At 65.3% G+C, this 11,688-nt stretch overlaps 2 protein-coding genes and 1 pseudogene across 6 annotated transcripts; 1 reads left to right on the forward strand and 2 right to left on the reverse strand.

The window, feature by feature from the left end:
- Window positions 1-215: 215 nt before the first annotated feature.
- On the forward strand, window positions 216-7,697 carry LOC111185114 (uncharacterized; annotated as a pseudogene). Its single transcript, XR_016387853.1, has 6 exons — window positions 216-341; window positions 411-502; window positions 654-815; window positions 989-1,147; window positions 1,207-1,210; window positions 1,273-7,697. The product of XR_016387853.1 is annotated as an uncharacterized LOC111185114 (transcript).
- RHBDL1 (rhomboid like 1) lies at window positions 2,052-4,272 on the reverse strand. Its single transcript, XM_089896448.1, is given in 7 exon segments — window positions 2,052-2,318; window positions 2,393-2,453; window positions 2,712-2,824; window positions 2,953-3,101; window positions 3,186-3,412; window positions 3,415-3,784; window positions 4,219-4,272. Coding segments are annotated over 7 exon segments (1,101 nt in total). The 5' UTR covers window positions 4,258-4,272; the 3' UTR covers window positions 2,052-2,176.
- RHOT2 (ras homolog family member T2) lies at window positions 5,978-11,607 on the reverse strand. Of its 4 annotated transcripts, none has more exons than XM_089896435.1 (19): window positions 11,475-11,607; window positions 11,297-11,355; window positions 11,117-11,198; window positions 10,991-11,031; window positions 10,026-10,079; window positions 9,486-9,538; window positions 9,299-9,407; window positions 9,102-9,203; window positions 8,931-9,029; window positions 8,694-8,802; window positions 8,479-8,599; window positions 8,191-8,275; window positions 7,972-8,114; window positions 7,788-7,888; window positions 7,572-7,702; window positions 7,395-7,475; window positions 7,161-7,283; window positions 6,867-7,069; window positions 5,978-6,584 (listed from the first exon to the last, which is right to left on the reverse strand). In XM_089896435.1, the coding sequence occupies exons 1-19, from the start codon at window positions 11,509-11,511 to the stop codon at window positions 6,458-6,460; spliced, it is 1,860 nt and encodes a 619-aa protein (XP_089752561.1). In that variant the 5' UTR covers window positions 11,512-11,607; the 3' UTR covers window positions 5,978-6,457. The 4 variants fall into 4 exon arrangements, with proteins under 4 accessions (XP_089752561.1, XP_022450080.1, XP_089752562.1 ...); XM_022594372.3 differs by having other exon boundaries at window positions 10,991-11,034; XM_089896436.1 differs by lacking the exon at window positions 6,867-7,069 and having other exon boundaries at window positions 10,991-11,034.
- Between the last annotated feature and the right edge of the window lie 81 nt (window positions 11,608-11,688).

An 11,688-nucleotide genomic window follows, 5' to 3' on the forward strand; every position in this document is an offset into this window, starting at 1 on the left:
GGCCTGCGAGCGGGCGGGGCCGCGCGTGCACCAGACGCGAGGCGGAGGAGTGGGAGGGGGAGGGGATGGGAGGGGCGGGGCAGGCGGGGGAGCATGCGCTCGCGGCGACGCGAAGCGCAGCGTCTGGGGCCTGAGAAGTGCCGAGGTCGTCGGGGTAGGAGCCCGCTCGGGCGCTCCGACGCCCCGCCCCCGAGGCTCCGCCCAGGCGCGTGGGGATGGCGGCTGCCCGCGGGCTCAGGCTGTGAGGACTCGAGCAGCTGGGCCGCCGTCCTGGGGTGCCACGGGGAAGTGCTGCGGGCGCGCGCGAGCCCGCAGGGGCGGCTGGAAACCCTGAAGCGATGGTAGGACGGTGGGGACATCGGGCGGGCCGACCCCCGTGGCTCGGATTCCCCGTCACCGCCCTTCCCCAGGTGTCGAGAGGAGTTGCCCACAGCCATCGAGGGCCGGGCGGAGAAGCACGTGACACGCGACGAGCTGGAGCAGTTGCTGGCGTGGAAACTGGCGGTGAGGAGCTTCCCACGTGGGGGACGGAGCCTTCCGGGGCGGGACGTAGCGCCGTGGGCGTGGCTTCATCCTGGGGGCGGGCCCTCGCGCCTGGGGGCGGGGCTCCTAGCGAGATCCACCAGCCGTGACCCCAGACCCGACCTGACCACCGAGGGGCCGCTTTCGGCCGCGCCTGCAACAGCTCTTGACCGCCAACTCCCCGGAGCTGGTGGTGCAGCGCTCGGCCGCCGCCTTCCGTCTCCTGCCAGACGTGAACGCAGCGGTCACGGAATTGTGCGCCCTCCGGGGTGTGGGCCCGGCTATCACCTCGCGTTAGTAGGGGAGCTGGGCGTCCCCCCGGCGAGGTCGTGGGCGGGACCTGGCGTGTTAGTGGCCTTATCTGTGAAATGGCCAGATGGCCAGATACGTGACACCGAGAGTTGTTGGGAATGGCAGCCCCACGTCGAGGTGGGGCTGAGTGCTGTCCATTTACTTCCCGCGGCAGTCCTGGCTGCCAGAGCTCTCGAGGTAGCAGCCTCCATGTCTGAAAAGGCAGTGGCCGCAGTGCCCGGTCTGCCAGCCCTGCAGTACACCCTGAAGCACTACCTGCTCTACCTGGGCCGGGTGCAGGAGCGTGCCACAGCCCTGAGCCAAGGTGCAATCTGTTGGCGGCCAGAGAGGGCATCCAGGACTCTGGTCAGGGTGATGTGCAGAGTTATCCAGCAGGGTAGGGTGACTGGTGCCCCTGAGCCCCAGACTCCCTCTGCCCCACCCCAGGCAGTGCCTCAGGCTGTGGACTCCTCACCGTGTGGAGACAGCACTGTGGATCTGGGCTGTAGGGCAGAAGCTGTGCCCTGACCTGCTGCCTGACCTCGGTCCCAGCCTGGCCACCCCTGAGGACACCAGGCCAGCCAAGAAGCACAGGACCCAGGCCTACTGACTTGGCTGTGGCCCGGGCCTTGCACACCTACCCTGTGATCTCAGGGTACAAGTCTTTGGACAGGGGGCTGGCTGCTGTAGGAGCTCAATAAATGCTTGCTGAACTCAAACCTGACTATGAGGCCCATGACCCTCCCCAGGGGCTCCCATCTCCCATACAGAGACACCTCATGCTGGGTGCAGAAAAGCAAGGGGGAAGCCCAGGCTGCTGCTTGTGTGGAGGGAAGGGCCCTCACAGTTTGATCAGTGAGTTGGGGGGAGACCAGCCCAGCCCGCAGTGCCCAGTACAGCCACCTGGTGCTGTGTAAAATATTTATTCATTCTCCAAAAAGGCTCAGACTGCAAGTCTCATGGGAGAGGCCAGGGCAGGGTCTCCTCTGGGGCCACCCTTGGGGACCTCCACCACTCAGCCCAGTCCATCAGTCCTATTCCTCCAGGCCTGGGAGGGGGCGGCCAGGGCTGGTGTAAGGCTTGGCCTGGAGTCAGTGGGCCACAGGGGCCACCTGCACCCACCAGGAAGAAGCAGCCTCAAGACATACATTCACAGAGGACGAACATGCAGGCCTCCCTAGTGGCTGGCCCACGGATGCTGCGCCCTGGCTGGTGTGGCCCTGGGAACTCTTGTCAGGGTGGCGGGGGAATGTGGGCACCCAGCAGGTCGTAGGCAAAGATGTTCCAGAAGATGGCGAAGAGCAGGAAGGTGCCATAGGCAAGCAGCACCACCCACCAGCCACACTGGTCTCGCAGGCGTTCCTCATAGCTGCGCAGGATGGTCAGGCCCATGCTGACACCCACCACCGCGCCTGCCAGGTGTGCCATGAAGCTGGGCTGTGGGCCCGAGGCAGGCAGTGGCGGGGAGAAGCGCAGCCACACGGCCCGGCCCACCTCGGAGCTCACTACAGAGGGAGGCAACAGGTGAGAGGCACCCTAGTCGTAGGCTGAGGCCCCTCCACCCTGGCTCCCTACTTACTGCACACCAGGGCCAGCACCATCCTCAGCAGCTTGTAGGGACATCTCATCCCAGCCCAGTTCTGATGGGGTGTGAATAAAAAAGGCTGTGAGGGAGGCCTTATGGGCCCCTCCCCGCACCCCGCCGCAGGGGCTGCCCCGTTACCATGACGACATTGGCCAGGTGTGCAGAGCACAGGGCGTAGACCCCGCCGGAGCCCCCCACCACAGGGGCCCGCATGTCAGTAATGGAGACGGTCAGGGAGCCTGTGTGAGCAAGGGGAGAGCCGTGAGGGTGAGGCTCACCAGTGAGGTGGCCAGGGCGCACACACCTGCCTCACCTGCCAGCACACCAGCCAGGTAGAGCAGGCTGATGCGGAGCAGGCCATGCACCATCTCCAGGGGCACCCCGATCATCAGCTGCAGGAGTGCGTTGAACCCCAGCTGCTCCAGCCTGGCCGTATGGGGCAAATAGGTGTGAAGGGTGGGGTCCGCCAGGGGGCTACCAGCCCCCTGCCCCCACCTCGAGAGGCTGAGCCCTCCCGATCCAATCCGAGGGGTGCCAGAGGTGGGCCCACTCACCCAACGTGCATGAACATGTAGGTGAGAAAGCGCCAAGCCCGAGCACGGTGGCCGGGGTGGTATACGAGGGGGCTTTTCATGTACTCAGGGTGGTAGGTCTGCAGCACCCACTTGTTGAGACGGGCCCCGTAGCACAGGAACACGATGATCTGGGAGGGACAAGTGTTGGGGCCAGGCAAGACCAAGGATAAGGGAGGCTCCCGGGGTGGTGGGTGGTGGACGGGCAGGCCCACCTGGGCGAGGGTGACCGAAGCCATAAACACAGGGGGTGGGCAGCTGCGGTGCCGGTAGAAGTACCAGTGGCGGTCCACCTCTCGGGGCAGGATCTCGTAGGCCACGTAGCGCACGAACCGCTTGTAGACACCCAGTCCTGGCTCGTCCAGCAGCCCGTCCTGGGGCAGTGCCCGCTGTCCATTGGCGATGGCCCGCTTGAAGCTGCTTGAGCGCTTGCTGCTGATCTGGGGGGCGGGGCCTAGGCATAGGCCACCATACTCCCCCCATGGCCGCCCCTCCTGAGTGGTCCACCCAGCTTGTCACAGGGTCTGAAGCCCTGCCCCATGGCTATAGCCCTCCCCAATGGGAAAGGCAGGGAGGAGGGGCCGCCTGCCCAACCCACTCCAGCCAGGGCACTGCGCCCACACCCCAGCTGCCCACCCACTGTGGCACTGACCAGGTCCACCAGCTCCTGGTAGCAGACCTGGCCCCGCTCGTTGCTCTGGGCCAGGGCCACCAGCATGTCCAGTTTGGCCGGGTCCAGGGGCAGCTCATGGCGGTGCACCAGGCCAGCGAAGGTGTCCGCACCGATGAAGCCGGTGTTCTCAGGGTCCAGCTGCTGGGGTCGAGGGGCCAGCGGCCAAGGTCTGAGGGTGGGCCGGGCCCCAGGACCACAGGGCTGAGCCACGTCAGGCGGGAGAGGCAGGCTCCGAGCACCCTGGGTCCAGGCCCCTGTGCCCACATGGTCCCAGGAGCTAGCTGTAGGAACCGGTACCTAGGTCCCCGGCCTCTAGCTCCGCTAGCTCTCCAGCCGTCTCCCCACCTCATTTCTGCCTTGCCCATCCTGGAAGGGTAGGGCCAAGGTCTGAGGGCAATCACCAACCCTTTTGCCCCTCCCCAAGCGCCCTAGTCTGGCTCGGTCTCGTGCAGGGGACCAAGGTCGTGCAGGGAAGGGGCTGCGCTGAGGGTCTCAGAGCTCCGTCCCCCCGGCCCACCCAAGGGCGGGGGGCCGGCAACGGGGGCGGTGCCGGCGCCCCCCACCTCTCCACGCACCTGCTCCTGGATAAGCTGCAGCAGCGAGCTCCTGTCCATAGAGCCAGGCCGGGCCGGGGGCCGGGGGCCGGGGGCCGGGGTCGGCGGCCGCGGCCGGGAGGGGCTTCTCTGCGGACTACTCCGCTCCGCCCCTGCCCTCCGGCTCCGCCCACTCCGCTCGGCGCCGCGTCACGGAGCCGCCCGCCCCCGCCGCACACGCCGCCGCTGCCGGCCCAGCCACTCGCGGTCAGGACACGCGCGCGACCCGCACGCGGACGTGCCCGGGCAAGAACTGCGCGGGGCGCTTGGCTCCAGTGCCGGCGCCCCCGCCCCGGGCTGCAGCTGTTCGTCCCGCGGGGCAGCAGCCGGGAAACTGAGTCACGCGCGGCACGCAAGCCCCTTCTGCGCCCACCCCTTTGCCCCGGGCTGGGCCTCAGCGCCGATGCCACCTCCTCGGGGAAGGCTTCAGGGAACAACCCATTGCTGGGGACTCCCCCCACCGGGCTCCCTGAAGGCACCTCCCTCCCTGTCAGACATGCTTGACCGTCCCGGCAACAGCAGCTCCACGGCCCCAGCGGCGAGCACTGAAGCCAACTGGGCAACTAGCAGGGTTGAGGGAGGTCCCTGCAGCAGGCCCTGCTCAGTGGGTGGGGACCAACACAACTTGGGCTGGAGGCTCCTGACTACTTCTGTGGCCACAGTGCTAAACTGACCCATGGACATGGGGGTGGGGAGAGCCCCCAATGGACAAGACCGCAGCTGGGATGGAGAGGAGCCCTACTTCCCAGGGAGGACAGGTAGACCCCCTACAATAAGGAAGGTGACGGGCTGTGGTAATGTATAACCATAGCAACCCCTGACAGCACCGCTCAGAATGCCTGTGCAGCTGCGCCTCAGGACAGATGCAGCAGCTAGAAGTAGCATCCTGCCCTGCCCAGCTTTAGTAAGAACTGCACCAGGGGTCCTCAGGTCACTGGAGCTGGGGGGCCAGCGGGATGGTTGAGACAACTTAAGGGTGTGATGCCCAGCCCCTGTTGGGTCAGGCCTGAGTATCCCCTGCCGAGGAGGCACCTCCCCCGCCTCTAGAAACAGCTTGTCAGGGCTGGGGAAGGGGCCCTGGCCTAAAGGCCTGTCTTGCAAAGAATGACTAATTACAGGAAGTAGAGGGGGTACTTGTCTGGCCAAGGTCCTCCACCCAAGCACACCACATACTGCTTCTGCTCCACGCCCAGAATGCACGCCAGAGTGAGCACCTAAACTCCAAGCTGAGCCCCCTCCTCAGCCCAAGAAAGGTTCTCTGTCCCCTTGTCCTTAGGCTGGAGCTCTGGCTGTCTCCTGCCCAGTGGGAGGGGCAGAGGCCTCTGGGTGGGGTGTGAGAAACAGCAGCTCCCCCAGACCAGGGCCACCTCGCACACCAGGACATTTCAGCACATCCCAAAACCCCAGATCCTCAGCACACCTCAGCCAACCTGACAGGATGTTGAGGCTTAGGTAGTGAATACACCTGGCTGTGGGGAAGGGTCACATGAGGGGGGTCCTCAGGTATCAGGCCCCCTCCAGCCTCTCACCCTCAGGCCAGCATGGACCTCAATGGACCTAAAGGCCCTGAGGCTGCGGCTGGGCCATAATTGGTCCTTACCCTGGCCTGAGACCTCAGGATGGTGACCCAGAGAGGAGGCGGGGGGGGGGGGTCAGGAGTAACATTCCCAGCCCACACCCAGACCAAAGACACGTTTTAGTTAATTCAAGAAGTCATCCTCAGAAAGCAGGACCCAATATGTAAAAGACACAAGTGAAGTTTAATCAGGAAACCCAATCTCATATCTTCTGTGAGAGGCACAGCCCTGGACCTGTCTTCAGATTGGGGGGTGGGGGCGCGCACAATGGTCCAGCCATTTCTTGCCTCCACGCCCCTGCCTTTGGCCCAAAGCTCTGCCCTCTTACCCCCTTCATACCCTCTGGCCACATGGGACCAGGAAGGAGGAGTGGAGCCCTGAGAATTCGGGTCTGGGGTCACTGACTTCCTCACCCACACCTCCCGGTCCCTCCAACACATGATGCCCACAGAAGAGGGTCATGCCCGGCACCTGCAGCAAGGCCGGACACAGGCTGCTGGGAGCCAGGGCCACCCTCGGGGCTGAGGCAGGGGTGGGGCAGCAGGTGGACTGTCCTCAGGAGGAAAGTTGAGAGGGTCTCCATCCCCCACCAAGCAAGTGGCCCCACACCAGCACCCTGAGATCAGACTGTGGGGTCTGGGACCTCATCGGCTCTTCACCAAGACCCTGTAGAGTGAGAAGCTGAGAACGGCAGCAACGGCAGCCCCGACGGCCCCCAGCGCCACCCGGAGCCAGAAGGAGGTGGCGTGCAGCTCCCCGTGGACAAGGTGTCTGCAGGAGAGAGGGGAGTCTTGCTGCTGTAACCCCACCTCCGTCTCCTACAAAGTCCCAGAGCCCCACTCAGCTGCTTTGTGTCAGTGCCCAGCATGGCAGTACCCCCAGACTAGAGGGCAGCCTGTGAGGCCAGGCCCCGAGGGCCCCGCCTGAGCATCAGCACGGGCACCAAGGCCCACCCTGCAACCTTGACTGACTCCAGTCCTGACACCACAGCTGTGCCACTCTCCTGGGACAGGGAGGGGTCTGCCACACAGGGGCTTCGATCCTGGTACCCACGGGAAGGCAGCCATGGTGGCGAGCCGGGTGAAGATGGCCGCGCGGGGCTCAGCTGGGCCGGCACAAGAGAACAGGGCGGGGGCGGGCAGCCGGTGCCTACGGCAGAACTCAGTCGGAGACAGACCAGGCAGCAAGACGCCTTCAGGCAAGTCAGCCTTGGAGGAGACGAAGAGGCAGGGGGTCTGCCTGTCCATGTAGTGGCGCTGCAGGGGGAGGGGCCATGTGAGTGTGCTGGGGGACACCTGCCCACAGCCCTGCTATGCAGCAGGGCCCCCAGGGTGGGCGGGACCTTGCCTTGTAGACACTGGCGCACAGCGAGAAGGACCTGGGGTGGCTGCTGTCAAACATCAAGCAGGCGATGTCACAGGTGGCATCGGCCGAGGCGGTCAGGAGGCTGTCTGCACCCACCTCACACAGCTGAACAGAAAGGGTGGCCTCAGAGGAGCACAGGCTAGGTCTCCCAGGGCTGCGTTGGGCGGCTCCCTCAGCGTGCACGCTCTAGGCCTACCCTGGGGACCCCGCACTCACGATCAGGTACTTCTCCTGCCCGTTGACCTGCACGGTGTCGATGGTGTAGGCAGAGGGCTCCCCGGCAGGCTCCCCAGCATCCTGGTGCAGAGGAAGGATGCCCCTGAAGCTCACTGCTTGGACTCTTTCCAGAACCCCTGCCCCCCAGGTCCACGCACGGCACACATGGACACTCACCCCCAGGCCATGGCCAAGGAAAGCCTGCAGGAAGGAGGACTTGCCCACTCCGCGGGCCCCTACCACCTTGCACAAGAAAACGTTTCTCTGCGTTTGTCCCTTCTCCTGGTCCAGCCTCTTCTCCCGGGTGACTGTGGGCAGGGAGCAAGGATGAACATGAGGGAGGGGCTGCCGGGGAGGCACTGGCTGGGGGCCGGTGTGGAAGCGGGCACCCACCTGTGATGGCGTGGGCCTGGGAATCCTGCTCGCAGAGGGTGGGGAAGCCCAGGTAGCCAAGGTGCTCAAGACAGTGCTGGACGTCCAAGTAGGTCACCAGACTGGAGAAGGGAGAAGTGGGGATGTGGCGTTACAGCAGGGCAGAGGGTGAGGCCATGTCTCAGTGGGTGAGGGCTGCACTTACGTCCACTGGCAGAGATACCCGTGCAGGGGCAACCGACCGGCCTTGGTGCGGACCGTGCGAGGGAGCTGGGGGCCCCAGGGAGCAGCAGGAAACACGCTGAAGAGGCTCTGCAGCTCTGCTGGCGAGAGGGCGCCATCCCGGTCCTGCGGGCAGAGGAGCTGCGGTGGCATGTGCGGGCGGGAGACCAAGGTGGGGCTCAGTGGGGCCCAGCGCCCTCACCTGGTCATGCTTCTCGAACATCCTCTGCACAAACTGGTAGCCGCGGTGGTTGAGCTCTGTGCTGCATCCGGGAGGCACACGGAGCCTGCGGATGCCGGGATGGGGGTGGGGCTGTGCACACCTCCTCGTGCTCCGCAGGGCACCTCCTCCGAATACAGGCCGTCCAGGCAGGCAGAGAGTCCCCCCGCCAGGGAGAGACACCCCGATGGCCCCCAGCACAGGGTCCAGGAGCCCCAGGCCCCATCCGACACAGATGGGAGGCGAGCCCTGAGTCTAAACACCACTCACGGTGGGCAGAGATAGTTGGCCGTCAGCTCAAGCGAGTCACCATAGCCAAAGCGCCTCAGGATGGTCCACGTGGTCTCGTGGCGGCCTCGCTGGATGAAGAGCGTGTTCAAGAAAAGGAAGCCTGCTCAGGAGAAGCAGAAAAGGAAGTAACACCAGGCACGGCCCGGCCTTGCCCCACACCCCACGCCCGATGTAGGCAGAGTGTCGGGCCTCACCATCCAGGGTCAGCCGGTCATCCCGCACGCCTCCTGCCACATTCTTGCTCACCACCACCTTCACGTCCTCCAGGGCCTGCGGGGCAAGAGGGTGCCCGAAGCAGGACATCTGCTTCCGAGAGAAAGTCGCCATTAGTCAGCCAGCTGCCCTCTCCATCCGTCACAAGGGCAGCAAAGGCATGGGGTGTGGCTGCAGCTGGGAGGGTGGGTACCGCCAGGAGACAGAAGGGGGCGCACCTGGAAAGCGTTGAGCTCCTGGTCACTAAGCACCTGGTCCATGTCCTGGTCCGAGAGCCTGAAGATGCGTGTGAGGGCCTGGGCGCACTCGGGCATCAGCTGTGGGGACAGCGGCTCAGCACCCCCACCACTCCCTCCTGCTCACCCTCCCCACCGGTGCCTTCGGCCCACCTGCTTGGCCTCAGGGTCATAGAGGGGGGCCGTGGGGTGCAGCACGGCCTTCTGTGCGTAGTAGAACAGCTCTGAGATGTTTTTCAGGTTCTTCGCCGAGCACTGGGGCACGTGGGAACAGACTCAGAGGGGGAGGCAGGGAGGCCCCCTGTCCTCGCCTCTGCAGCCCTGGCACCCCCGGGGCCCTGCCTGCTCACCTCCACACAGGTCTCGATCTCAGGGAACTGGCTCATGATGGGCAGCACAGCCTCCATGGAGCCCCCCGGCCTCAGGTCCGACTTGTTGCCCACCAGGATAATGGGGACCCTGGGGGAGAGACCCACGGTCACCAGGGGTCAGGGAGCTGGCGGGACCCAGCCCCCCTCCCCGAGCCCTGCCTATTACCTGGGCCCCCTCTTGGTATCCCCATTCACCAGCGGGATCCATTTGGTTCGGATCTGAAAGGTAAGACCCGGCCATGAGAATGGGGGCCTGCCCAGCCCACAGCCCCCATGTGGAACTCTCACTTGGCTCGAGGAGAGACGGGGGAGACTGAGGGCCACTGAGAGCCAAAGTCACGGCCACTGGCAACAAGACCAGTGGGGAAGAGCAGCGGGCAGGTAGGACCTCATCTGATCCTAGCAGTTCCCAAACACCCACAAAGGGCCTGAGATCAGCAACTCCTCCCGCAGGCCTAAGAGATTCAGATGCAAGGCCATCCACGCTCTCGGCGGGAGACAGGGTCATGGGAACTCGGGGGGAGCTTTGGGGGCCCTGGCCAGGGTGGCTCTGTGAAGCTCCCCAGTGGGGCCAGCCACGGGTGCAAGTTGCCCAGAACCCGGGTCAACTGAGCGTCCGCCTGTGGTGTGTGCAGAGAACAGGTGGATGACCAGGCTCGGCGCCAGTGACAGAAAGCTAGGATGGACAGAGAGTTCCCTGGCTCACCTTCTCAATAGTGGCCTCCTCAGACACGTCATACACCACGCACACCACGTTTGCCTGTTGGGGACAGGGAGAGGAACTGTATGGTGGGATCTGAAGCTCCCTGCTCCACTCACAAGCTGGACAGCACAGGGCTCAGAGACTGGGGGAGCCCACCCTTCCAGCTGCTCCCAGGCCGAGTCACTGGCTGTTGGCTAGGCACACCTCAGGCCAGCTCTTCCCTACCCACTTCTGCTGCAGATGCCAGGCCCCAGTACTGCAGCTCTGGTCAGCGAGTCCCCTGAGGGCTCAGGACACAGCCACCCTTAAACTTGACTCCCCAGCCCCAGCCTCAGCCCTTCACTCCCTGGTCACTACAGGCAACAGCAGACAGAGGACAACAGCACAAGGTAGGGGATGATGGCAACACAGTGGCTGCGGCCTGTACCCTTGCCCAGTGGCACCCCCAGGACACAGCAGATGCTGCAGGGGCAGCACCCCCACCAGAAGCTTGGTCCAAGCACAGGTCCTCCTGTGCAGAGAGCAGAGAGCTAGCTGTGCAGCCCACAGCCCTGGTCATGACACCCGGTGCAGCCCAGAGGTCCAGGACAGTGGGCTGGACTAAGGAGTGGGGAAGGGGGGTGCTGGGCACAGAGTTGTCCAAGGGATCACTTTCAAGGACTTGGAGACTGCTCCCCAGGGTCCACCGGAAGAGGGAAGGCTAGGCACGGAGAGCTGTGGGCTGGCCAACCACGCATGCAAGAGGAAGGAATGGGCCTTCCTCCTGGTTCCCAGCAGAGTGCATCACAGGGACCCCAAAGACACTCAGTGCTAACAGGTCACAACAGAATTAGCGAGGCTGCGGACACTCTGGGTACCTTAATCCAATTCCTCAGAGGCTGAAGCCGATCAAGCCAGGGCAGCCATATCCCCAAGGCCTGAGCCCTGACCCCCGTGCCCAGCACCCCCTTCCCCAGGACCCACTGTACCTTGTGAATCTCGTCCTGAAGCTCCTCGACTGTCTGCTCAGCTTCTGGGTGGAAAAAGAGACCCTACTGCAGACCTGCCGGAGACGCCCGCTCCTGGGCGCAACCGCGGGCGGGCGGCCCCTCTACCTGAGTAATCCACGATGTGGGTGGGCACCTTCTCTGGGGTGACGTCCGCGGGAATGGTGATCTCTTCTGCCCGGGGAGGGACCTGGGGCAGACGCGGCCGTGAGGACAGCCGGGAAGGGCGGAGGGCGGCGGCGCCCGGACCTAGTCCCTTCTTGGGCGCGGGGGCGCGCTCGGCCTTACCTCCTCGGGGAACTCCTCGCCCACCAGCGACAGGATCAGCGACGTCTTCCCCACCTGGGCTGCGCGGGGCGGCGCGGTCAGCGCGGCGGCCAAGGTCGCGGCGCCTCTCCCCACCCCGGCCCCAAGATCCCCGACCAGGCTCGACCCCCGCCTGACCCAGGCCCAGGAGCCTACATACCCTCGCCAAGCAGCAGGATGCGCACGTCCCGCTTCATGCTGGCCGCCGGGAGCTGCAGTCCGACCCCAGTGCAGGCCCGGCCCCCACCCACGACCCCGACCCGCGTTGTAGCTGCGCCCGCACTTCCGGCCCCCGCCCGCGCAGCCGCCCTAGCGAGGCGGGCGGGCCACACCGGCCTAGCTGCCCGGCGGCGCCACCGCGTGGGCGCGCCGGG

This window comes from Delphinapterus leucas, chromosome 15, assembly GCF_059928025.1.
Source record: "Delphinapterus leucas isolate spDelLeu-1000000601 "Yukka" chromosome 15, BTC_Dleu_Yukka2, whole genome shotgun sequence".
NCBI classification, from domain to species: domain Eukaryota; kingdom Metazoa; phylum Chordata; class Mammalia; order Artiodactyla; family Monodontidae; genus Delphinapterus; species Delphinapterus leucas.

Coding starts and splice junctions, on each gene's coding strand:
- RHOT2 (XM_022594372.3), bottom strand. CDS start 11,511: ATGAAGCGGGACGTGCGCATCCTGCTGCTTGGCGAGG. Junction 11,199..11,296: donor GCGAGGAGTTCCCCGAGGAG/GTAAGGCCGAGC, acceptor CGTCTGCCCCAG/GTCCCTCCCCGGGCAGAAGA. Junction 8,276..8,478: donor GCCAACTATCTCTGCCCACC/GTGAGTGGTGTT, acceptor CGGCATCCGCAG/GCTCCGTGTGCCTCCCGGAT.